Source organism: Mugil cephalus, chromosome 21, assembly GCF_022458985.1.
Source record: "Mugil cephalus isolate CIBA_MC_2020 chromosome 21, CIBA_Mcephalus_1.1, whole genome shotgun sequence".
In the NCBI taxonomy this organism is placed as follows: domain Eukaryota; kingdom Metazoa; phylum Chordata; class Actinopteri; order Mugiliformes; family Mugilidae; genus Mugil; species Mugil cephalus.
Window position 1 is genome coordinate 9,059,268 of NC_061790.1, and position 25,999 is coordinate 9,085,266.

The window sequence follows — 25,999 nt, forward strand, 5'->3', positions numbered from 1 at the left end:
AGTGAACTCAGAAAAAGTGAGCAGCCAAGTGTGCAGTGGCCGAAGTGCAGTTTGAGGAGTCAGGCCACATTAAGCCAGGTTAGCCCGAAGACCTAGAAGAGGTTTAAACCAGTGTAAGAGGTGAGAAATTTGTTCTTGTTCTCCAGGCAACTAAGAACAACAATAAAGTTTGTTCTGACCAGGTCACTTATACTTTACAAGAAACTAAAGCGCAGAACTCCGGGGAAGCCCTACCACTGCAGCATACGTCACACGAGCTAAGCACTGTGGGTAAAGGTGGGTGAAGGACGACATGAGGAACTTTTCGCATCTGAGAGCTCACAGAGGGGCTGCTAGCATTTACCGCATTAAACCTGCCACTTCCAATCTCTGACCAATCACAGAATGGTTGTCAGACACCACACGAGAAAAAAGGTCTGCCCGGAAGTGCCGAGAAGAAGCCGCGAGAACTTCCCAACCAGGGCTGCAAGAATAAAATGACAGTACATAACAGCCTTTAGTCCTAAATCAGCTTCGCTAACCATCAACCAGCCCCTTAAATTATATTAATAATATAAATAGAGAAACATTAGGTTGAGCCTGGCTGAATTACCTTTTAACAGAGAGCACGTCGGCTAAAGTTAGTTTTCAAGATGTAATACCAACATATGTAAATTACCCTTTTTTAGATAATGTGCATATTCTCATATCATAAATTTCTTAAGTGCAGATGTCAAGAAAAGTGGACAAAAGGGAACCTCCAGGCTCAGCTCTCATTCTGCCAGTGATAACATGTGATCCAAATGATCGATTCAGCGCTTCCTTGTTAAGAGGAGAAGAGGAGCAGCGCCAAAATGCTCGAAGATGAAACATAATAATGCATCCTATTCAAATCAGTGGCAACTGAAGCAATAAAAACTCTCCTAACCGCCACCCTACGACATGTTCGCCAATGAGAGCGTTCGAAGATAATCCCCGCGAGTGTTTGTGTGTTCAGCGTGACACGTGTTTTGCATATTGCCCAGTTTGGTGCCATTTAATCCGTCCCCCAACTGTGAAGTCACATGCATGCTGCTCCAGCAGTACCGTTAGATAATTAGAAACTAAATTGGGCTCTATTAAAGCCCGCCACCAAGTCTTTTCTCTTGGTAATTTTCAGACCGAGGTTCGTTCAATGCATCACGAGGTAAGAGTTATGGAAAGCTGTGCAACACAATTTACTGACAAAGAGAGTTGTCCTGTGACAAGAAAATGTGACATAAATTATGTGTTCATTTTGGTCAGCCAAAACATTAAGTCTGCTCCTACAATTCAAGGGGGCTGCAAAGCACATGGCAGCTTGTACCGTGTGTGTGTTGGTGTGTTGAAAATATATCCGTGAGTCAGAGGGAAGCTTTCAGAGTGTTTGACAATGATGTAAAAGAATGTGTGAAAGCAGCGAGGATTATTGTGTCCAAAGACACAATTAAAAGCTACATCCGGTATTTTAAAATGAACCGTGTCTTGTTCAGTGAAATGAAATGGACAATACAAAACAGAAAAAGCACCTAACAAGACGGTAAGGCGTTTTCACACGGTTGGACGTACACGGATGACTCACCAACAACAGCTATAGGAGGATCGATGCTGCGAAACCTCCGCCTGACAACAGCCGACGGGGTCAGGGACTTGCTGCTACTGCGAAATGAACTTTTTTCCCACTTCTAAAAGTACTAGTGAGAGCCGGTCAGTTTGCAGCATTGCAGGAAGTAATGGAGCAAAGAAGGAGCAGGGACAGAGAGCTGAAGTGTCCAACTGTTTCCACTGTGCTCCGCGTGCAGACCCATCGCTTGTGCGGCACAAAATCAGATCATGGGTCACGCTCACAGAACGGAGAGCAATGAAGAGTATCGCCTGACTTCTTTCTTAACACCACAACTGACCTGTCACCACGTCAGCCATGAATTTAATGTTGGAGATTAGCATTTTTGAGCTGCTTGGAAGGTTGGAAGTAGACTCCATTTAGCACTGTGACAAACCGTTTGAAGAGTGGTGATTAGCTGGCAAGTCTAGCAGGGTGTAAAAACATATGATTGAAAAGTTTTCTCCCATGTATGAGGTCAGGTTGACAGCAGACACCAGATTGCCCTCAAGACTACAGGCAGGGAATTTTTATTCTAATATTTTTTTTAAATATATGGATCAAAGAGTCACGGTGCAACATCTGTTTGGTCAGCCTCTTCACATCAAAAGCTTCAACATATTATAGGCCAGTTTTATTGCACATTGTATTGAGATCTTCTGTGTATGATACCCGTGTGTGTGTGTGTTTTTTTTATGTATGTATGTGTGTGCAGCATCATAAGCTGCTTGCCTCTTGACATTTGGCTCTGGATAAACAACCTGCTTCATTCCCCAGCTCATCTCTGCAACCCGACCAATGATCCCATTTATTCAAAATGAAGTGTGTGACGCAAGCGACGAGCCAAGATACTGACTTAGTAGGTCAAGTAGCGCAGCTCTGTTTCTCCTGGTTTAACACACAATCATCCATGTGCACTCCTGGCAGTCGCAACTGTGTAAACACTCATGGGCTCCCCTCTGTATTTTCTATGATAAACACTTTTCTGATAGCACGCTAGGGTGACATTTAAAATTATTAGAAATGTGGATTGCAGGCACTGGAGTGCAACTATTATCTGTAACTGATTGGCAAAATACATCTTGGCTGTAATCCAAACATTTCTCCAGGTAATAATAAAATGTCCTCAGGATGTACCCGTTTAAAACTGTTGACAATATAATCAAACATGAAGACATTGCAATTGTCATTAATACTGCTTTTTAGTACACTCACAAAAATAAACACAAATACCGTTAGACCTTTTCTGAGCCGATATTATAAGTGTCTTACGATATCTGAGCTACATCTGCACTTTTGTTGCTGTACTGACTTGGATTCACTTATTTTCCCCAAATCGACAACATACATCAATCAGCCACAACATTGAAATCACTGACTGATCAAGCATCTGTGGGATGATCCACAGAGGCCCCTCCCCTCAACCCACAGGACCCAAAGGCCCCCACTAACAACACTGTTTCTAGACACCACAGGATCCACTGTTTTGGAGGCACAAGGGAGACCAACACAATTTTAGGTGGTCATAATCTTACGCCTGATAAGTGTATGTTACTTGTTGATAGATACATCTTATGAGGACCTTTTGCATGTCGATATCTGTTGATATATACCGTCTGAACATGTGCATGCAAAAACTGAGCTATAATGTGGAAGGAAAATAGTTCCTTCTTATTAATTTTGGTGAGTGATTACATGTGAGTGACTGTAACACACACCTGAGAAAGCGTTGCTGTAGTAGCGTGACAGCGTCTGCATGATGTCTTTGGAGTGCTGCGTCCAGGGTGCGATCTTGCGGTAGGTCTTGACCCTGTGGACCAGCTGGGATCCGCCATACTGCAGAGATAAAGTGTCTCCGTGGTCCTCGTACAGCTCCTCGAACAGCCTGAGCCATGCGTGGGACAGATAAAGACACACATATTAACACAAGGCCGATGGATTGGATGGAATTAGGAGTCGGTGGTAGTTCGGTGATAGAACATTCACACCTCAAAATACATAATCTTTATCAAGATTGCAGCTGTTTATATATACACACAGAACAATTACAAGCCAGGCTTGTGATAAATTTGCCTCGGATGCTCCTTTCCATGTCAGACAATACAGCTGCAAGAACCAGTTTCAGTGTCCAAGCAGAATTGGTCAATGGAGTGCACAGAGCCCAGGAGAAACAATGCAAAGAGATGAGCAAGCCAATAAACACCAGTGCAACAATATGGTGTTGTGTGGAGTATCTGTACATGTGGGATTCTGTGCAGCAAACGATGGGAATATAGGTTTGAATAATTGTTGTATTTGCCTCTGCTCATAGTAGCCTGTTTTTTTTTTTGTTTTGTTTTTTTAGATCTACATGGATTCAAGGCTCAAGTGCCAAGTGTGTTTGGTTTCACACAAAAATATTCGAACAAACGCATTATTATTTGGCAAAATGTATGGGAGCTTTACCTCACACAGTCCGTATCAAACTGGAGCTTGGGCTTGTCAATCATTCCCAGTGCATAAAGTTGATAGGCCAGCGCGCACTTCCCCACCATGAACTGAGCGGTATTGGTCCGGTCCAGGCAATCCACACAGTTGGTCCGCAACACACCAGTCTACAGCAGCAAAAGAACCGCAGTGATAAGTGCGTAAAAAACAATTATTCCAAAATCTGAGCACATTTCAAAAGCAATCTCCTAAAAGTATTCAGCCAAGGTTAAAAATGAAGAGGCATCAAGAGGCCTTCATTTGTTACTCAGTGTATTTATGTATTTTCAAGTGTCAGACACAAACTGCACAGAAATTTATCTTTCTTCTGCATCATTTTGTAGATTCTGTACCAGAATTTAAAAAAATTATTAAACAAATACACAAATAAATTTTAGGATTTCTTTTACTTGAATTGAAAAGTGGTCATGTTTTCATCCTGGTTTACTTGTCCAAAACTTTTGTTACTTAACATTAGGTGAAGTGTTATTACGTAGGTCATTTTTGATATATATATATATATACATATATATATACATATATGAACTGCCTGGATTTAACTAAGCACACAAGCCAACACATTATTAAAAACCAGAAGGTTAGTGGGGAACACTTGTCTTTGAGTCTTTGGTCAGAAAAAGATCCGGATTGATCATGATCGCCAATCACTTAAATGTTTGGTGAAATCAAATCAATGAAAAACAACAGTATTACTCGGGGCTATGATTCATAGTGAAAGTAAGAACATTTCCACTGTACAATGTACAATGTGAAAGGAACACAAGGGATTGGGACTGAACAGCTGTGTAGCCTTAAGAAGACCACTAATCAATGAGGCTAACTGGAAAAAAGGCTTCAATTTTCTAGGGAGCATAAAGTTTGGACTCTGGAGCAAAGAAGCTCATGTGGTCATGTGGAGTCCAGAGAGTGGACTCCACACACATGAGGTGTTCCAGAGAGATTGGTTTATCAGGGTAAGAAGACAAAGTGATGTACCCATCATGCCTAGTGCCTACTGTATAAGCTTGTGGGGGGCATCCAAGCAATACATCAACAAGTGCAATGCAAAGTGTCGGATGCAGTGGTGTGGGGTTGTGTTTCAGGAGCTGGGCTTGGCCTCTTAGTCACAGTGAAAAGAACTATGAATGCTTCAGATTACCAAGAGATTTTGGAGAAGTCCATGCTCCCAACTTTGTTGGAAAAGTTTGGGGATGAACCCTTCTTGTTCCAACATGACTGCGCACTAGTGCTCAAAGCAAGGTCCATGGATGAGCGAGTTCGGTGTGGAAGAACTTGACCACCCTGCACAGAACCTTGGCCTCAACCCGATGGAACAAGGTTGGGATGAATTAGCTGCAAGCCAGACCTTCTCATCCAACATCAGAAACACACTCCTAAAGGAGTGCCTTCCTGGAAGAGTTGAAGCTGCTATAGCTGCAAAGAGGTGGGCCGACATCATACTGAAACCCTATGGATTCACTTAAGTTCATATGCGTGTAAATGCAAGTGAGCGAAAACATTTGTCAATGTTGTGTAAATAAGATGGGGACTGTGTGATAAGTTTTCCATGAAAAATTGTAAAATGCTCCCACGGTAAATGTTATGGCCTAGTTTCCTCAGCAATAGCGATAATTTTCAAGCATCTTTTAAATAAAACTAGGCAAAAGTTGTTTTCACGACCTAGAAATATCAATGCCCCGAAATGATTAGCGGGTTTACTGCCTTGGATGACTAAGCTGATAAACACTTCACCCAGTTATTATTTACCCCACAGCTGTACAAAAGCTGTCACACATTACCTCAAAAAAACAACATCATCAACAGCCATATACCTGCACTCGTCCACTGAATGTCACGTGTCCACCTACGGCTTCCCATCTGTAAAAAAGAAAAGACATACAGGTAAAATGATATAACCAGATATAGGCATAGTTTCAAGGCTGATGATAATGGAACGGACACAGACGCAGCACCTTAACGCAACAAACCACAAGCTCAGAAGGAGTCATTAAGCAGATAGAAAAGGCAAACTGGAAGTCAGGCCATTTTTCTGTACCGAATTTGGTCAATCAGTGTCCTATAAGAGCCTCAAATCAAAGGAAAAGCCTTCCTGACCATGTGAGGAGCTGCAGCTCTCTCTGCGCCTATGTAAGACGTCTGTAAAAGCTGCTGCTTAGCCCTGCACTCCCTGACTCTGACATTTTACTGCACTGCTTTTATTTCACAGGGATATATTTGTAATGTGTTATTCTGGGTAGTTCCTTATTGTGTACCAGGCACACAGAAATTCTGTAAAATCGATTTAATCTCAGTTAGCTGGTGACACAGCAGAGTCTTCTCATTACAAAGAGGGAACAAGCAACTACAAAAGATGAGAAGAGATTATTTTGGTGTTGGGTTTAGTCATTAATGAAGTAGCTGGTGAATTTTATAACCATTGCACTGAGCCTGGTCGGCTGTTTTCTGCCTGGTCCCAATCTAACCAGCTGCTGGTTGTAGCCTTGTAGCCTAGCCCTTGATATTTAACATTTTTACTCATGTTCCTTACTAAAAGCATGGTAAATTCTTTAATGTTTTTGGTTTTAAAATCCAAGATACTTTAATTTATTATTACTATTATTATTATTATTATTTTGCACCAATTCAGTCCACTGCTCTAATTCAACACTTTCTCCAAGTACTCTCTTGGAAAATCACCCTGAAGAAAAACTGCCTCTGTATTGTACAAGGGAAACTGAAAACAAACATGTACAGAGGAGTGGGTGCATCTCATCGCTGCATGAACTCAATGATCCGGCTGAGATTAGGAGTATCGAGTGCGGATGAGCCGACATACAGAATATAATTGTGAGGACGAGACAGTGTTGGCAAATCTAATCATCTTCATTATTCGTGAGCTACTTTATTGCGCGACATAAAGGCTCCAGGTGCCATAATTAGTCCTTTCTATATGGATGATTATGAAGGCTGTGTTTGTGTGTGTACATGCGAGTCTGGGGCTGCGCGCAGGAGTGCGTTCAACAAGCGAGGCGGCGTTGTGTAATGCAAAGTAAAGGGTAATAAATATCGGCCGTGGCGTATCGCTGGGTTATGTAACGTAATGGTAATGTTGGATGAAAGTGATTAAAACATGCAGACTACGGAAAAAATGGGCTCTAGGAGCATGGACGGCAATCTACTCAGCTCGTTAGCGGAAACCTCTCTGCGACACGGCTGCCATCGGGCATAATTTCCATTAGGAATGAATATCTGGAGACTTTCAAAATAAAGCAGCGTCGATATTCTAAATGTGCATGAATACAGTGGTGTGAAAATGTGGTGGTGTCGTCCAGCACATGGCTGCCTTCTATTACAGCGCTAGTGTAAACTTCTATCAACAAGCAGCCTGTGGACAATCCTCAAAGGTTTTTTTTCCATTAAGCACCTTATTTTATATATATATATATAAATATTTTTTTTTATTTTTCCATTATATGTATTACCCATACTTACTATCCCTAATCCCTGTAATCCCTATTAGTTTGTACAATACTCTAGTATGCTCTACTAGAGTAGTATGTATGTACAATATTGCTCTAGTATGTACAATATTGTTGGCCTAACAGCATAATTGCCTAAGTAAATTTTTGACTTAATGTTAGAATATCAATAAAAAAAATACCAATGTAATGGCTAAAAATTGCGCAACAGTAACTCTGTTTGAACAAACTGCCTAAAATGTGTTGTCTGCTGTGTAGAAAGGTTAACTGTATTGAAATTTTTTAATCAGATTAATCATGATGAAGGATTAATTCGCATTGATGGGTTAATTTTGATAGCCTTAATGAGATTTTATCCATCTAATCAACTTTTCTTCAGTTCAAGTTTGTTTTGAAGTGACCCAAGTGTTTTTGACCCAACTTTATTGACAGTACATCTGAGAGACCACAGCGACTCTGGCTTTGTTAATCTTTTCAAAACATCCACTTTTGCGCTAAGTCTCCGTGAACTCGTCAGAGTGCATTTATTTCACCGAAAGAGAAACGGTCGGATCAGGTTCTCACAATTAATCACTTGCTGTCAATGTTTTTCCTACTGAAGAATGAATGAGTCTGGTTTACATGCCCGTTGGATTTCACTGTGGGACGACAGTGAAAAATACACCTCTGTAAAAATACACGAAAACCAGTCAGAGCATTTTTGTCGTACACAACGATGATGTCGCCGTTACTCTTCCGTCCATCTCCTGACAGAGCACGTCTAGATCTTTGCCAAAGCATTGTAAACTCCAAACAGACAGAGCCCACAACAGGAAGTTCAGACTGGCTTCCAGATTAGAGGAATCTTAGTGTGAGCTTCCTCTGTTTTTAAGACAGCACAAAAATATAGGACAGAAAAACCTGTCTCACCTGTCATCTGGCCTGATGGTGTGACAGTAGAAGTCGGAGCGGTTGATGTAGAAACCAGTCCTTTTGACCACGTTCTCTGCAATCATGCTCAGGCGGTCCAGGACGTTGCACAACTTGCTGAAAAAGAAAGAGAAATTGGAAAGTTTGTTTTACCTTTAGCCAAAAAAAACAAAAAAAAAACAAAAAAAAAAAACACAAGAGCTCATTTGCCATAAATGTCACACTTAGGATAGGATCCAGGTATTAACTGGAAACAACTATTATAGCTGTGGCAATATATATCTCAGTGAGGATGAGCGTCTGAATTGCAAGTACTGACGAGACGCTCATCCTAATGAGTTAAAATCAGAATATATCAGAAATATTAATATTCTATTTACATTCAGAAATACTCAGAAATGGCTCCTCCTTCTCTACGTCCTCAATTAATTAACAGTTTTTCTTTCAAACCAATTTTATTTTTTTATTAACCCTTATTTACCCAGGCAAGCAGTTAAGAACAGTTTCTTATTTACAAATGTAGTCCGAACAAACATCAATCAAAAAAAAGAAGAAGAAGAAGAAGAAGGCTTAAACTTTACTATATTGGTAGTGGTATAAGTTTACAACCTCTTGGTGTATCGGGCCATGTCCCAGGCGATGTAGTCGATGCAGTGTTCCGGAGGGAGGAACTGATTGAGGTTGATCACAGCTGGAAACAGCTCTTCACTCAGAATCTTCTCATGTTTCCTTTTTTCCCGTTTCTGTGGCACAGCAGAGGGACGGACATGTAATCCGCCATCAAAGCATCATGCTCACACTTAGGTTGTTTAAACGTATGGAACGAGCCCTGAGGATGCAGTCAGACACGTGACGGGCGTTTTTTTTTTTCCCTTTGTTGCATTTACCAGCCTCATGCCTTCTTCTCCGTGGCCTTGGAGGACAAAGAACAAAGCTGCAAGATGCAATTTACAGATTCTAAGCAGAGCTGAACACATGGAACTAAGGCAGACAGGTGGGTTTTATAGCAGTGAAACCTGAAAGAAGACGTTTGGAAAGTGCAGGCTGATTTTCTTTAATAATACAAGCAAAGCAAATTCTACTGTGTGCTGATGAGAAAGTGAAAAAATCTAAATGATTTTTTTTTGCTAATAAGCGCCCCTCGCTGTCTTTCTAAGTGACCCACAGTCATGCTGTCCATTAGGTCATTTGCGCATATACTCCTCCGTGTGTGCGGCTGATAACCGTGGGTGATAATCGGCCTGGGTGCATCATTTAGCGGCTCACGTCGTCTCCTCTGACACATCCAGCGGTGGATGAGGCGATTTGGCAAATTACCAGCGCGTCTCGTCACCCATTCAGCAGAGCGTGCCGTTCAGTCTGGCAACACACAGACGCTCACTCGGTCACACTTTCCAGGCAGAGGCGAGATGCCGCGAGTGCGGCACACGTGGAAATGCATATAAAAGCACACATGTACTGTCCGCGGGCAAAAACCAGCGCACCAACGCCACGTTAAGGCCATAATCATGGTAATTGTAGGAAAAGTACACCTGTAGATCACGCGAGGTAACATCTGAGACATGAATGAACGTACAGGAGGGGGCTGCTTAATGACATTTTAAGTGACGGTGAACGAGGGCTGTCATTATTTTAATGTATAGCTGCGCACAGTGAATCTTTGTGTATCTGCCTTTCTCATCTTTATTTCAGGTGTTTTGTGGTTTGAGAGAGTAATCCTCAACATTCAAATCAAATGGACCGCATTTGTGCAATGAAGTCGTAAAAGCCAGTCACATGCTTGGCCATGTGCGCTCCAATCTCTGAAACACACACTGAACCATCATAAAACCGCGCACAGACCCCAGAACAGCGAGACGCGGCGACGGCAGGCACAACCACGGAGAGACGGGCCGCTGTTGTTTTATGGTTAACTGACAATTCTCCTTCTGTCTCTCGGGAGTAACAGCGAGGCCGTACTGTGAAGCAGGGGGTCCCCTCCCTTCACTCCCCCCACAGCAAATTTCACATGGCCGCAACTTGTGCGGACCTCCGAGGCCTGCGATTGGTCCCTCAACCCAGAGCTCCCCTTGTGAGTGACAACGTGAGCTCGCAGAGTGCGCGGCTGCGTGCTCGGGAGGAAGTGGGGAAATGGTGGTGCTCACCGGGATGATGATGATGAAAGGGGAAATTCAGCAATAGCTCATTCAATCATTTCTTAAAGTGAATTTTTTGTAAGCATTTTAGGAAATTCGTATTTTAGTGCTGCGACGGGCCAATATGGAAAACGCCACGAGTGCTTTTGTTGTTTCCCTTCGCGTCAGCCCCGTGCAAGAGGGAGATCGATATTCAAGGTAGCATTTCGGCTGCTAGTAATCACCCACCACTGGGAAAACACTCCCGTGGCCGTAATGGCTCCACACCAACGATTAATGGCCGCAATCAATCGAGCGCCAGTCAAATTGCCCCAAAACGTGCTGCTCTTTTTCTGCAGATAATCACCTGTTAGGAGATTCCACAGGCAAGACATACTTTATCCATACATACCTGAAATCCAGTTTGCTTTCTATATAGGTAACCCTAACCACACACTAAAAAGATAGTTCTCTAAATTCAGAGGCAGTTTTTCTTTACATATTTTCTTCTTGTCTCTCTATCATTTCATCATTTATCCTGATGATAAATCCTGATTCCTTTCTCACGATGATTCATTTAAATTGCATACACATACATACTGTATAATGTTATATATTCGGCCTGGGAACACCTCTGGATTCCTAACGAGAATGCGTTGCTAGGGAGAGGGATGTCTGGAGTACAAGGCTCAGCCTCATTCAACCGCAACCCAATAAGTGGGTAAGCAGCTAAAAACAGATAAATGGATGGATTAATATTGTATAAACAAGATGGAATATAAAGAGGGTTACAAATTAAATACGGCAAGGAGGAGTGAGCTGCATGTTCAATGTAAATGGATTACCGTAGTTTGTTGTCAACACACACACTATTCAGGGAAAAGGGGATTCGGCGGCTCAACTTAAGGGAGCCTCTCAAAACGTCACCTTGACCAGGTTGAGGATGATGATAGGCGAGCCGAACCGCTGCAGCATCTGGTCAAAATGGAGGGCAGCTATATGGGAGTATGGGTCGGCTTGGTCCACTGAAAGAAAACGGAAACAAAGGTGGTTTTGAATGTTAAGCGCTTCCAGTGATACAAAACCACTTCTGCAGCAATGACAGCAATCCCAAGTCATAAAGCTCTATCTTCAACAACGAGAACACCAAGCAACAGATGGCCAGATCCCCCAATGAGTCCTGTTCTCGACATCACAGGGTCAGACTGAGATCACGTGAAGGGACAGAAGACATGCAGGTGACGTAAATCAGCAGAGGAACTGCAGCCCAAGTACCTTCAAAAAGTACTTGCCCCTTCCAATCATTGGAAACCAACCGTTTAGAACAGCTTGAAGGCGGTTTTGGCTCCTAGAGATTTCTTGATGAACCTGTGGCCAGAGATGAGTTATACACACAAATCTACGTGTTCTCTTCTAATGATAATGCAGGTTGTGCAAAGTTATTCTTCTGCTATTGTTAATTGTTAGTTGAAAAGAAATGCTCCTTTGTGCAGCCAGTACTTCAGCTAGGGACTCATCACTGAAGGTTGTCCGCACTAATGACACTAATGGCGAGTACTCCCTTTAACAGTACAGTGAACATGTGGACTCCAACTGAGTGGATGTAATTTCAACAGTAATGATGTACGTCACTGCAAATGTGGACCACTTTTTGGGATGTTGAAGATGGAACTTCCACCACTAAAAGAGGTTACTTTTAAGTATCAAACTTGACTGTAAGGTCTTACACCACACCGCGCCTCTGTTCGTTTCCACTCTGCTTTTCAAATTCACATTTAATGCCTCCATGCGCCGCGCACGCAGAGCCCCACACCTGCAGCCTGCCACCAAACAGAAACCAGTGAAGCTGCCAGAAAATAGATTGGAGGAAATAGGTCAGATTGTGCCGCAGTTCATCCCACACAGTTTGCTCCGTAGCGTCTTAAAGGTGACAATCTAAACACTCACAGTTCCCGCTTTCTCTCAACCACCATTTTATCATCATTCTATTTCCACTGTACTCCTGCTCATCCCAAGAGTTCACGGGAACATTTTATGTACTTTGGGAGGGAGTTGTTGATAACGACGATGATGGTGACCCATTAAGGTCGTCTCCTTCGCAACCATGACATTTGCCTGCTCCGGGGCAGTCATAAACACATTATACATCTACTTATGTAACAATAACTCTTGACAGACACGAGGCAATGAGTGATACACGGGGTAATATAGACAACTCTGAATGCTGCATGCACAAACATTGAGATTAAACTGTCACTGAGCCACATCACTGACCTACATACAGTGGTGTGAAAAAGTGTTGGTCTCTTTTGCACGTTTGTCACACTTAAATGTTTCAGACCACAGACCACAAACAAATTTAAATATTCGTCAAAGGTAACAAAAGTAAACGCAAAATGCAATTTTTCAAATGGAGGTTTTCAACAAAATCCAAAGTTACATGGTCCTGTGTGAAAAAGCGATTGCCCCCTAAACCCAATAACTGGCTGGGCCACCCTTAGCAGCAACAAACGCAATCAAGTGTTTGCGATAACTTGCAATGACTCTTTTACAGCGCTGTGGAGGGAAGTCTGGCCCACTCATCTTTGAAGTATTTGAAGTAAGTAATTCAGTCACATTTGAAGGTTTTCCAGTATGAACCGCCTTTTTGAGGTCACACCACATCATCTGAATAGGATCCAGGTGAGGACTTTGACTAGGCCACTCCAAACTCTTCATTTTGGTTTTCTTCAGCCATTTAGAGGTGGACTTGCTGGTGTGTTTTGGATCATTGTCGGTTCATTGTCCTGCTGCAGAACCCAAGTTCCTTCGGGATTCTTGGTAGGCAGCAGAATTCATGGATCCACAGCAAGTCTTCCAGGTCCTGAAGCAGCAAAACGGCCCCAGGCCATCACACTACCACCACCACCACCACCACCACCAGTGCAGTGATGTTCTTTTTCTGAAATGCAGTGTTACTTTAACACCAGATGTAACGGGACACACACCTTCCATAAAGTTAAACTTTTGTTTTATCAGTCCACAGAGTATTTTAAAGTCTTCGGGCAAAACTGAAATGAGCCTTTATGCTTTTTTTTATGTCATTTAGACTCTTTCTTATGGTGGAGTCATGAAAACTGACCTTAACTGAGCCAAGTGAGGCCTGCAGTTCTTTCTTTTGTGACCTCTCGGATGAGTCACTGCTGCTCTCTTGGGGTAACTTTGATTGGCCGGCCACTCCTGGGAAGGTTCACCACTGTTCCATGTTTTCACCTTTTCCAGACTGATTAATCTCAATTACTTTCGTTCTCATTTGTTCCTGACTTTCTTTGGACCTCGGCATGATGTCGAGCTTTTGAGAATCTACGTCACTTCGTCAGGCAGGTCCTATTTAAGTGAGTTCTTGATTGAGAACAGGTGTGGCAGCAATCAGGCATAAAAACCTAGGAGATCTTTTGTTCTTTCCGCCATAACCACTCTGAACAACATTAAACAGGCCATAGAGTTTGTTGCTGGTTTTTGGACGTGTATCTGTTCATTTTTTTTCTCGTGAAGTGTATGTGCCTGTTGAGCCTGTCTCACCATCTGGGGGAGAGAATAAAGCTTTAGCTTAGCTTATCTTGCCAGTCACCACAGGACACCCTTTGAGGAGCAAGTGAGACCTAAACAATATATTGCATCCAATATCATAATTTTATGCCTAATCAGTGTATCTTCCTGGTGTATGTCTGTGATATGTGATCTACTCTGAGTGAAGCGACTAATAACAGATATGGACATGTTGACACCTGTAGCAGAACATCATTAAACTGCTGAACATTAAAGTCTGTATCTTTTCTTTTCTTTCTTCATCTGATGAAATATGTGGTGGTTAATGGCAAATCAGAATTCATCTAGAAGGGAAAGCAAGGCAATATTAAGAACAAACCATCTCAAGCTACATGTGAACACACAAAGTGAGTCTGGGCAACATTTGGGGAAATGTCAGATAAGGATTGTCTTTAAGGATCAAAGTGGGAGCAGGACGATGAGGTAAGCCGATACAGTACATGGAGGGAATCTTAGGGACGTGCTCAGTGTCTTTATCTCACACAGGTAAATGTCATCTCAGGATGAATTAAAGGGCAAACCAGAGGGAAAAAAAAAAGATTATGATTTAATACAGGCATTGTACACATGCAAGCAGAAGTGTATTCCTGTGCGCGCACACACACACACACACACACACACACACACACACACACACACACACACACACACACACACACACACACACACACACACACACACAGCAGCCTTCAGTGCCTTGAGTCCCAGGGACCTGATCACCACCCACAGGCCCCAGTTTTCTGTGTTTATCCCGCTCATAATGAGATGGGAGAATGGACACAAAGATGAAAACCAGGAGGGCGCCGTCCTGATTTGACCTGCCTCCTTTTTAAATATGTTTTATCTTTGTGGCAGTGGTTCAAAAGACTGGTGGCAAAGAACAGAATAAAGCCACTCTTATTTTAATGCGTTTTTTTCCAATTACATCCTCGGTTTGTCGCAAAGAGGTTATTTCTGGTCCTCTGTCTGTGAATAATATGGAAAAATCTCCCCCCTTGGCACCCAGAGCTTCAAAAAGATAATAGATAATATAGAGTGAAACCGCATGATGTTAGATGTCTCAGCCAAATATTTCCGCTACAACAAAGAAGGTTGGGGACACAGCAAAAACTGAAGTCTTACATCGTATCGGGGGCTTTGGCATCATGGTGGAGATGTCCTGAGACCAGTAGAGCGGGACCGAACCGCGCACCTGGACGTATGAGGAGTAGCTTCCTGCTGTGAAGGACATCACCGAGGCATCGTGGACGATCTGTTCGGTCTCTACCTCGTTAGCCACGTCTCCCTGGAAGAAATAAATAAATAAATAAATAACAGAACAGAAAAACTAACAAAAAATAAGGAACAAAGTTTGGAAAAACTGCTCTGAAGCCAACATGGATGAGAACCCAGTGAAATAGTCCTCAACGGACTTAAAAGACAGTTTCTGATCATGTGACATTATGTTCTTAAGCAGATAAAGTCAGCACGGAAGAGAATATCTAATTTAATTATCTACAATTTCAAAAAGAAGATGATGCCAAAGTTCACGTGGGTCTATTGAAAGCTCAAGAAAGTTTTTGTCTGTGAAGAGCAGCTCATTAAATACCCCACACAGAGTCTGAAACTAGTGAAGATAATGTGAGTGACTACTACTTTAGGTTTTAAAATAGCCTAAATATTGTGCTTTATTCACAGTGAAGTCATGTTCCGATTTGCTACTGATTGCTGTACCGCAATCCAGACAATAAAAAAAAAGAAAAAATGTCTTTGCTCTTAAAGTTCCTCGTTGTTCCTCCCACCACACACCCACACAGACACTCGTGCATACTCAAGAAAAAGACAGTGGGTCAAATTAACCCCGCTCCCCTCGATCAACCTGAGTCATCGCAATCATCCTGGCGGTCCCTCAGCCCTGCCTCCACTATCTATTCTTTCCCCGTTGCCTCGGCAACTGCTGTACCTCGCAGTTGGCTCCTCTTTTGAGGAAGCGGGTGCCGGCAAATTTGCTGGAGCGCCTGGCGATGAGGGTGATGTGAACCGGTCGGCCGTAGATCAGGAGCTCTGTGGTTGGCGGGTGAAGGAGGAATAATAATAATAATAACAGACACTTAAAGCATTCCACATCGTCTGTGCAAAACAAAAATGTGAACTTCTCACTTTTGTGCTTCTACACATGCTCTCAAATTTGCTTCTGTGCATTAAAGTGTTTACACTCTACACCTTTGCTTGGCAAAAGGTAAAAAAATATTCTTTTTAAGACGACTGCACGTGCTTGTTTAGAGTTCTCAAAGAAACAACTGGTCATATTTTAGGTGTCACCAAAGCCTTCGGATGATGAGTCAAACAATCAAGTGTTTTTATTTAGTTTTTTTTTGTGTGTCTGTGTGTGTTTTAAGCACCTGCTCTTTTCCAAATTGTTTCCAAGGAACAACCATCATCCTTTTCATTCTCTCTAAAAAAAAAAAAAAAAAAAAAAAAAAAACACTCAACGCTGCAATAAGGGGCCAAACTGTTCCAGGTATTGTGGAAACACAAACCGCCCACACATACTGTCACTTTGGCAGCACGTTGCCTGATAAAACAGATGCTTTGTTTGTTTTTTTTTTCCTGTAAATCCTCAAAGACCAAAACCCAAAGAGCTCGAGTCCAAACGTAAGTTCACTGAAAATAAATGAATACTTAAAAAGTGGAACTTTTCCCGACAGAATAGCTGTAAAGCACCTTAATTGACACTGCTCGCTGTTTTTTCCTTTGTTTTTGTGCGAAGGAGACGTGATGGTAAATGACTGGAAACTGAAACGTGAGCCTTGGGCAGACTTTCACCCTCATAAATTAGACTATTTAGTCGGCTCTCGTCAGCCCCAAAGCACCTCTGCAGCAGTGGCCATGCATCAACGTAACAAAAGCTTTTCAGCAATCCAGTGGAAATGATGAATGCAGAGGCAATTCGCTGGTATGCAGTCAAAACATCAAAATAAACGCTAGCACGGAACTAAAGGGCAAAAAAAAAAAAATGCATTTATGCATACCAAACACTGGGCTCGTCCTGTAGCTCACGTGATAAAATATGCACTTTTCCCCAGCAGACAACAGATGGAGGGATTATGCATGTGACAGAGTTTTCACAGCTGATAATCACTGCTTAATGCCTTCGCACTTATTTGCTGAAGTTCTCTAAACAAACACAAATTGCTTCTGGAGGTTTGCAGTTAATCACACACTCTTGCTCACTTCGTGATCCACGTGCCGTGATGGAGGCTGAGTGCAGTTTAACGAGGGATGCTGTGAGACTGGGAATGTCAACAAAGGACGAAAGTGTGTGGGACAGAAATGTGACATCTATTCGATTATTCACACCGACGAACGGTGACGGAAGCAGACAAGTCTGAACAAGGTACGTATGCTTTTAAGGTACATGCTTTCCTCAGCATAGCAGTACATCGATCGTGTCAATAAGGGAAAAAAATAAAAAATAAATAAATAAAAAATTACATGTTCCAGAATAAAAGCAACAGTTATATAATGCTCAAACACAATTGATGCTCAAAGGATACTAGACTGGCCACAAAAGCCGTGGATTATATACATGAGCCAGTCATGATGCACTATGTCCTTGACTCGCTCCAGGAGCTTCCCGTTCCACACGTACTTGTAGTACGGCTCGTTCTGGAGGCCATAAACCACTGTGGCAGAAGAAAAACAGGAACACGTAAAACCTCTGAATCATTTTACTGCGCTGGGATGAGTCCAAATTATCAGTTGGAAAGAGGCAAATGGAAAACAAAAAAAAAAAAGAAAAGATAAATAAAGATTAGTTGAGGTGACCCAGATCATGGAAACAAGAGCATGTTTAGAAACACTTGAAATTGAACCGCTTGCACTAGTTGTACTACATGAAAAGATGGAAGCCAAGGGCACTTAAAATTATTTTTCAATGGATTCAGCAAAGTGAAAGCAGACGTGCAGTGGGACAGATCATTGAAGATTATACAAAGCAAGAACATCAACTTTCCTCCTTCCCCCCGGCTTTATATGTCACGTTAATACAGTTAGCATTTTGTCTCTGTGCAAACTTTTTAAAATTCAATGTAAGTCAAAGGTTTCTCTGACTCTTCAGGCATCTTTGAAGTGCATCTGTGGATTTGACCTTTGCTTCCAGTTTTGTCCATTTTGGTTTTCTTTTTACATCACGATGATGCTTGTACACGTTCTCTTCTAAGTCGAGCAAAATATATCTCAGGACGCATGTAGCCATGCTTATAATAAAAGAAGACAGATTTTGCCCTTGCTGTGATTTGTAACTGCAAAATCCCCACACCGATGAGCTGGAATCTCAATAATCCAGTCAGATGTTTCACATGCTGTAAATGCTAAACGAGGACAAAAGTAAATCCATTCATGATGGAGAGGAAAAGAAAGTCGCTCAAGTCCCCACGGATAACCACATTAGTAGATCTCAGTACTTGCCAAACACCTGGTTGAGTAAAAGTAAAATAAAATAAAATAATATAAAAACAGACAGGCAAGAAGCAAAAGAGAAATCATTATTACCTAACTGTTACATGAGCAGTCAGATGCATCACTGATTACATAGTGAGGGCTGTCTGTCTCTGGAAGGAACTATTTTGCAAAAACTACCTCTACAGAAAGTTTAGTGGTCTTCAGTAATATCTGTGACTTTCAGTCTGTTCTCTCTGATTCGGCTTCTGCTCTATGTAATCCGCGCCCGGGTTTCTAGATAGCTATTGTGTCTCTCTGTTCTTGTGAAATTGGCCCTCATCATTGCCGCTCATCTCGCCACCGCCGTCACCACCCTATTTAAAGTCGAGTCTGGGGCTCCCGCAGAGCTGTTTGCCGAGATCTTCTCCCGTCAATGGTTTCACCAGAAGGCGTGAAAGCGATACTGATTAACTTCCACTCACCTTGCGTGGGCAAACCTTCATCCTCAAATATGTCAAAGCTGTCCTGCTTGCTCTGCGTTTGGACCTTTTCCCGAGCAGTGGAAGCCGCTGTCATCCACGGTTCGTAAGGTCTCTGCAGCAAAGTCAGGTTGTACTGCAGCGAGTGGCTCAGGTCATAGCTGTAGCTGCAGGGTACCAAGGCAATGTCATTTGAATCAGGTACAGGCTGTACTGCCCTATAATGCATCCAAGAAATGGAAAAAAAAAAAAAAAACTACAAAAATAGATCAGATCAATTGTATTTCTGCATGTAGGACTGTTGTCACAGAAAACTGTCAACTGTTGTCAAACTGAAGAGGCCTTTCTAAGCAGGACACATGCAAGAAAAACCTAGAAGATATGTTATTGTCATAGCAAAGAGTATGTTTTCCCATTTTGTATTTTATACATCAGAAACTCTGCAAGAACGTTCATAGGAGTAACACAGACATTTGCTAAAATTGTTCAGCCGTGTGCCGACTTCTCGTGACAACCAAGAGGACATTTATCCAAGAAAGAATAGGGAAAAACAGAAGGTCAGATCAGATGATGGACGTCATAACGCGCACTCAGCCTTGTGTTGCAAGGTGTCTTCAGATCAGTTTTATGAACAGGACGGACACACGCGCACATGTGCAATTTGTTCTATTGATGTGACAGGTTGTTTGAAAGCAGACGAAGAATTATGCGTATCAGAGCTGATACAGCAGCATGAACATCAGATCCACCACCACATTCATTAGAGGCAGTATCTCTATAAGAAGTAAATGATCGAGGAATAAACGCAACGTCCTTTGTGAAGTTAAAAATATCTGTATCCTGAATTTTCTACGTGAAAAATTAGTCAAACATTTGAGACTCAAGCCACAGATCAGCAGTTACCAGAAATGTTTAGTTGCTGTTGTTACTGTACACAGGGTACAAAGATGTTTCATTTTCCCAAATAAACAAGTCCAAAAGTGTAATATTTCTGCGTTTGATTGGGTTTGTCTACTTGCACGACTTGCGTGATGTTTTCTAGTAATTTTTATGCAGAAATATGGACAATTCTCAGGGCTGCAAATACATTCATGTGCACTCACTAGACATATCATTATGTACGGTAGCGAAAATGAGTGTATTCTAATATAAGGCACTGCACTAAATATTATCTTCATGAAGGTTGCTGCATGCAACATTTGATTGAATTAAAAAAGAAAGATGTCTATTCAACCGTTTGTTTGTTTGTTTGTTTTTTCATTTTGGAGGCTGTGGTTTATGGTACTATTGAATTGTACTGTGTTGTGCTGACTTTAATGCATTTCAGAACCAGAAACACTTCTGTGTTTATTTCAATCCAGTTTAACAGAAGCCACAAAGAGCATCCTCTAACAGGACGGTGCAGCTGATTTACCACCTTTCTTACGCTGTTTCAACATAATATGAACATTATAACAGCCATAAAGCTATGATTTACTGCAGTGTTGTTATATTAGAACGGATTTGTTTTCACTCGTGTACCTTGTGAACTGGCAAGTGATTGGTACAACACAAACCATTGGATCCTTGCGTTACTGAGAACTGAGGCGAGCGTGTCTTACCTGAAGTAGAAGTTGCTCGAGAGATCCACATTCTGAAATATCCGCACATATCTGCAAGAGGAAAAGTTGGTTAAAAGGTTGCAGGCTGTATAAAAACATTTCAGGCTGCTTCCGAGATTTTGATCTTCAACATGAGACGTCAGTGAGACACGATCATTTGAATCACACCGTCAGTCACACTAGAAATAGACATACAAGGGTGTCTAGTGTACGCTTGCACTTGAAAGAGAGAATAGTATGGTCTCAAAATTCACGTTTGAAAGGAAATGTTCGGTGAACATAGAGTGCAGCTTCAACTGCGGTCAGATTCCTCAAGGCCTTACATGACAGCAGAGGAAAGGAAAGGAAAGGAAAGGGGTGATCAGGGAGAGAATAAGACACTACCTCGCTTCATCGGGGTGTGTAACTCTGACCGAGTCGTTGGGAATGTAGATCATGGTGGTGTCTTCTATCTTGTAGATGGAGTGGCCACCGATGTCAGCCATCTTTCTGCGTTTTGTGATCAACACAATATAGTACCCTTCGAGGAAACGTACAAATCCTGCCGAGAAAGAAACAAACTGTTTACAACTCGCATATTCTGACTTATTCATGTGACACCACTGACGGGGATTGAACAGCCGACATCTCACGGTCAGCATGTTTCCTCCTCGTATATTCAAAGTTGTGCCTCCAAAACAGATGTGACTCATCAGAAAATGGGCATGGGCCTTCTGAGGGTGTCCTGTGGTGTCTGGAAACAGGATGTTGTTGGTGGGGGGGTCTCAGTTTGAAGGAAGGGACCTCTGTGGATCATCTAACGGATGTTTGATCAGTTTTGGATCTAGTGAATTTGGAGACCAGGTCAACACCTTGTGATGTGTTTTCAGTTGTTCCTAAAACCATTTTGAGTGTGGGTTTGTGCCATCAAGGGGTGTCATTGCTGTGGGGTGGGGGTGCCTGGTCTGGTCAAGGTGGTTGGTACATGTCTAACTAACATCCCTACAGATGAATGTCATGTCAATGTTTCCCAGAAGAACCATTGTATTGTCACAAGTTATTTACGTCGCCTGTCAGTGGTTATAATGTTATGCCTGATCAGTGTCTGTAAGAAGATGAATCTTAAGTTGAGAAAAAGGCCTAAAACAAGAGCTAACATTTAAAATGAGGTAGCTCCTCTGCTAAAAGAAGCATCATATAATAATTCTGTAAGATACTGATACTCCCTTTGTAGGCTACTATATATTTACATTGGATAAATTTAGACATTTGCACTACTAGTCTATCTACTCTACCAAGATCCTGTTTAACTATTCGCCATGTGAGTATCTAATTCATTCATCATCATTCACCTGAACAATTTAAAGCAAGGGCAGTTATTCTGTCTGAGCTACAGTCTTGAATTGTACTAAACTACACTTCAACGTCATCACTTTTATTTATTTATTCATTTTTTCCCATCTGAGGTTTTGCAGGCTGACGCTACGTCGTTTCTTCCCTCAAGAAACAGGTCAGACTGACAAAATCTGCAAATGAAAGTGAATAAAAATATACTTACAATAATCCTACTCATTATATAATGTAATAAGAAAGGTGCCAGGCGACGGCTCTCTCATGATACACTGTACCCTACACGGCCGGATCATGCTTTTATTCCCCGTGGGAAAAAAAAAAAAAGCAAGTAATTTACCAAGGCAGACGTCAGAGCCAGAAGCTGTCTGTGTCAGCGCGACCGACACGTCTGTGGCCTGAAAAGGACACGAAATTAAACCTTAAAAGTATGCTATCGTAGCGCTTTATTTAAAATGGTGCGTGACTAAATTTGATCTGAGACACGTTGCCGCAAGACACAGAGAGAGCCGTGCCAGTGTTAGTATCTTCCCTACACGATGAAAATTTCATTTATTTGTAGCCTTGTTAGTGGATGGCAATAGGATTCAACCGGTTGGCCCAACAGTTTGGCTCTCAACTGTTCAACAGATTTTATGAACCCTTATATCCTAAATGAGCGTTTTACTTTTCCTTCTAGTGCTAGCATGAAGTACACATTACAGGTTTTGGGTGAAATATCTCTCCAACGACTAAAGGACGTATGGTACAAACATGAATGTGGAAAGATACTATAATAATGTGTATTATATGTATAATAATATATTTGATATTGTTAGGTCAAATATTTGATTCCCGCAAAACATCACAGTTGCTAACATGTTTACTTGGTCTGGCTTGGTCTATGTAGCCAAGTACTTCGCGACATGGGAAACTTCGTGATGTGACTATTAGTGGTAAAAGTGTTTTTGTAAATGTGATTTTTCTGTTAAGGCAATTCTCAAATTCAATCTTTGATATGAACTACACAAAGGTATTGTGACCGCATCGTGAAAGGCTGCACCCTTTATTCAATGGTTACTGGTGCTAGTCGATGGTTAGCCATCGCTAGTAGCCTAGCACCACAATGTCTTCCTGGTGTTCACTCTGGGTCTTTGTATGATAAAAATGCTTTATAAATTACATTTATATACTGTCAATAATATTAAAAATTGTCACAAGATGCTTTAGAGTATCCCGAAACCCCTCCAGAGCAAGTGCAAGCATTGTAGCTCAGTGTCCTACATTCACTGATGAAATACACGTGATTAGATTAGTGAACAGCACATTTATGCTGATAACAGGAGACATCTTGATGAGCACTTCACGTAATGGTCCACAAAAATAAAATGTGCGCAAGACAGTAAGACAAATGATATATAATTAGCGACTTGTTTTTGATTACAGACAATCACCGACAGCAACAGGCTTGTTATCTGTGATTGATAATGAAGGGTTTGGGATCAATTCAGCTTCTTTCCAACGCGTCCACTAGAACTTGTGTAACGCTAAATGTAGGTCAGCGTCCTACATATGAGACGAACACTGCTGTCACTCCAATATCTCCAGAGAGTGAATAATGTATACACGAGTTATGTCATCATTTACACAACTGTTTTGTGACAAAGAATCGCCTTGGATTTGTGGAGCAGACAAACAGAACAGTAGTCACCAGAGAAAATGATGAGTGACCTGTGTTCCACAATCAACAAAAGGCCTGAAAAGTGACACTATAAAAGCTTTTTTTTTTGTGATTATTATTTTGTTACCGTGCTTTCGAGTTAGGTCAGTGGGGCAAAGTCTGAAAGACAGGGACAGAAGAGAGCTGTGAATCAAGCCCAATGTGGAACACTCATTGAAAAAGCTGAAAGTTTTTTTGCCTTGTTGTTTTTTTTTTTATGTTTTCATCAACCTTCATAAAAATGTCAATGACTGATTAACTTTAAGCATAATGAAGTGAGATATAGTATAAACATATTTCAGTAACACTGAAGAGATCAATATACACTTTACGTAAATTATGTAAGTTAATAATATAAACCAGGGGTTTTCAATGATGAAGAGATTACTGTAAGTACGGACCCCCTACCTTCTATATGTGTTCTTTATTAAACTCAGCCTTGTGAAAATTATACATAAACAGCATTATCATCATTCTGATTTCAATATTAAGCTATTCAAATAAGGCACAGGTTCATTTTTTTATTTGTTTCTCTTCTGCTAATATTGCAGTATGCCTGATTGGCTCAGCAGCGACAGGGGCGGGGCCTACTGTGTACAGGAGGCTCAGATTGACAGGTCTAGTGTGGCGCACCTTGAGGCGGCTCCCGTATCGCCAAACGAGTGAAGTGTTGACTGAAAGATAACGTCTTCTGCCTCCATTTATCCCTTTACGAAAATATTTTGGATTCATGTCAATGTGTATTATTTAAAGACATTTAAAGTTGTGGGGAAAATTTAAAAATATATACAAAAATATCTAATCAACCAAAGAGCTTACAGTACCTCCACAGACCCCCTGTTGAAGACGTACGATATAAACAGTTCCCCTTAAAAATGTTATGTATTTTACAATTGTCCATTCATGCCAAACCAGGAAAATAAAGTCCAACGTATTCATCATTGTATCTTTAAAACACACTACCTGGAAAAGCCAGTAAAATGGCTCCCTGACCCCATAAATGTGACCATCCGAGGAGCACGTGTATGCACTACAATAGTTACTGCCGACGCTCTCAAACAATGCTGCTCGTTTTCAACCTGATTCCAACAAAAAGAATGCGTCAGAAAAGTGGAGAGCTTATCACTGCTTCTGAATACACCCCCGATTAAGGGCTCGCAAGCAGTACTAGACATGTGGTAACAGGGCTATACTTTAGTTAACTGTATTATCCTGCCATGTGTCTGTTTAATGCTTTTCCATCCTTCACAATAAAAAGGCAAATCCAGGCCAACACATGCACCTGTAAAGAAATTCTTTGAAGATGATGATGCCATCATTATGCGCAGCAATGACTGTTGCTATAGCAGTGAGGAAGGAGGAGGGACTATATACTCACCCACAATGCCAAAGGCTGAGACAGCCCTGGAGAGGCCAGAGGAACCCTTTTGGCCAATCTTTGTGCGGTTGCCCAGATCCAGGCGGCCCAGCAACTCCCGCACCTCCTGCTGGTTATACACATGCTACAAAGAAGAAAAAAAAAAGTTGAGGTTTTGTGGAGGAGTAATAACCTAATTCAGTTAGACTGCAAGTCTTTTCTGTGCAGCATCAGGTAAATGAATAACAGGCCCTGTTTAATCAATGGTCGAAAACTTTTCACAAAGTGTTTACATTGATCTTCAGTGAGGCAATTAAAGCCGAAAATAGATTAGCTGTTATCCAAAAGTGTTTCTGTAATACCGTTCTTTATGCATTTTTTTGTATGAAATGAAGAAAGCTTTGTATGGCTGACCACATGGTAAATTTCACATCTAACAGTGAAATGTACAAAGCAGTACATGCGAAGATGTATAGGCAAGAGTTTTTGTCTTCCTTTTTCTATATAACTTAACTATAACATATAACTATAACAGCTTATATAACTATTTATTCTTTTGAGTGTCTGAGCATTCCTCACATGTGAGCTGAAACATGGTAAAAGGTGGGAGACTCATAGTTTTGACTCCCCGCCTCTTATCCACGTCATCACGTTCTCCAGCATCCAAACAAGGTTCGTGTAATGCTATGCGATGCCGGTGAATTAAAAAACAACCGGTTTCCCGAGATCAGTGTAATATCTGAAGGAATGAGAGCGTGGGGGTGATGGACATTAAGTTACAGATGCTTCATAATAACAAAAACATCATAATCCTAATCGCCCACAACACGAGCCGACAAATCAACAACCGGCTCATAGATCCTGGTAACGAGCAGCAGAGAGGAAAAGGAGTTGCACCCAGCACTCATCAGCTAAGTTTCCCTTGGAAAGGCTGAGTGATTGTACAATTTCCCCCC

General features: G+C 41.6%; 1 protein-coding gene across 1 annotated transcript in view; it reads right to left on the reverse strand.

Moving 5' to 3' along the window:
• Nucleotides 1-25,999, reverse strand: part of fig4a (FIG4 phosphoinositide 5-phosphatase a) — a 48,652-nt gene that overhangs the window by 20,093 nt on the left and 2,560 nt on the right. The window contains exons 4-16 of the mRNA XM_047573695.1: nt 25,065-25,188; nt 21,043-21,199; nt 20,659-20,709; nt 19,061-19,224; nt 17,693-17,821; nt 16,099-16,199; nt 15,279-15,441; nt 11,496-11,593; nt 9,064-9,197; nt 8,455-8,571; nt 5,899-5,944; nt 4,046-4,194; nt 3,319-3,485 (exon numbers count right to left, since the gene is read on the reverse strand). Coding sequence (XP_047429651.1) covers nt 3,319-3,485; nt 4,046-4,194; nt 5,899-5,944; nt 8,455-8,571; nt 9,064-9,197; nt 11,496-11,593; nt 15,279-15,441; nt 16,099-16,199; nt 17,693-17,821; nt 19,061-19,224; nt 20,659-20,709; nt 21,043-21,199; nt 25,065-25,188 — 1,600 coding nt within the window. The remainder of the gene's footprint in view (nt 1-3,318; nt 3,486-4,045; nt 4,195-5,898; nt 5,945-8,454; nt 8,572-9,063; nt 9,198-11,495; nt 11,594-15,278; nt 15,442-16,098; nt 16,200-17,692; nt 17,822-19,060; nt 19,225-20,658; nt 20,710-21,042; nt 21,200-25,064; nt 25,189-25,999) is intronic.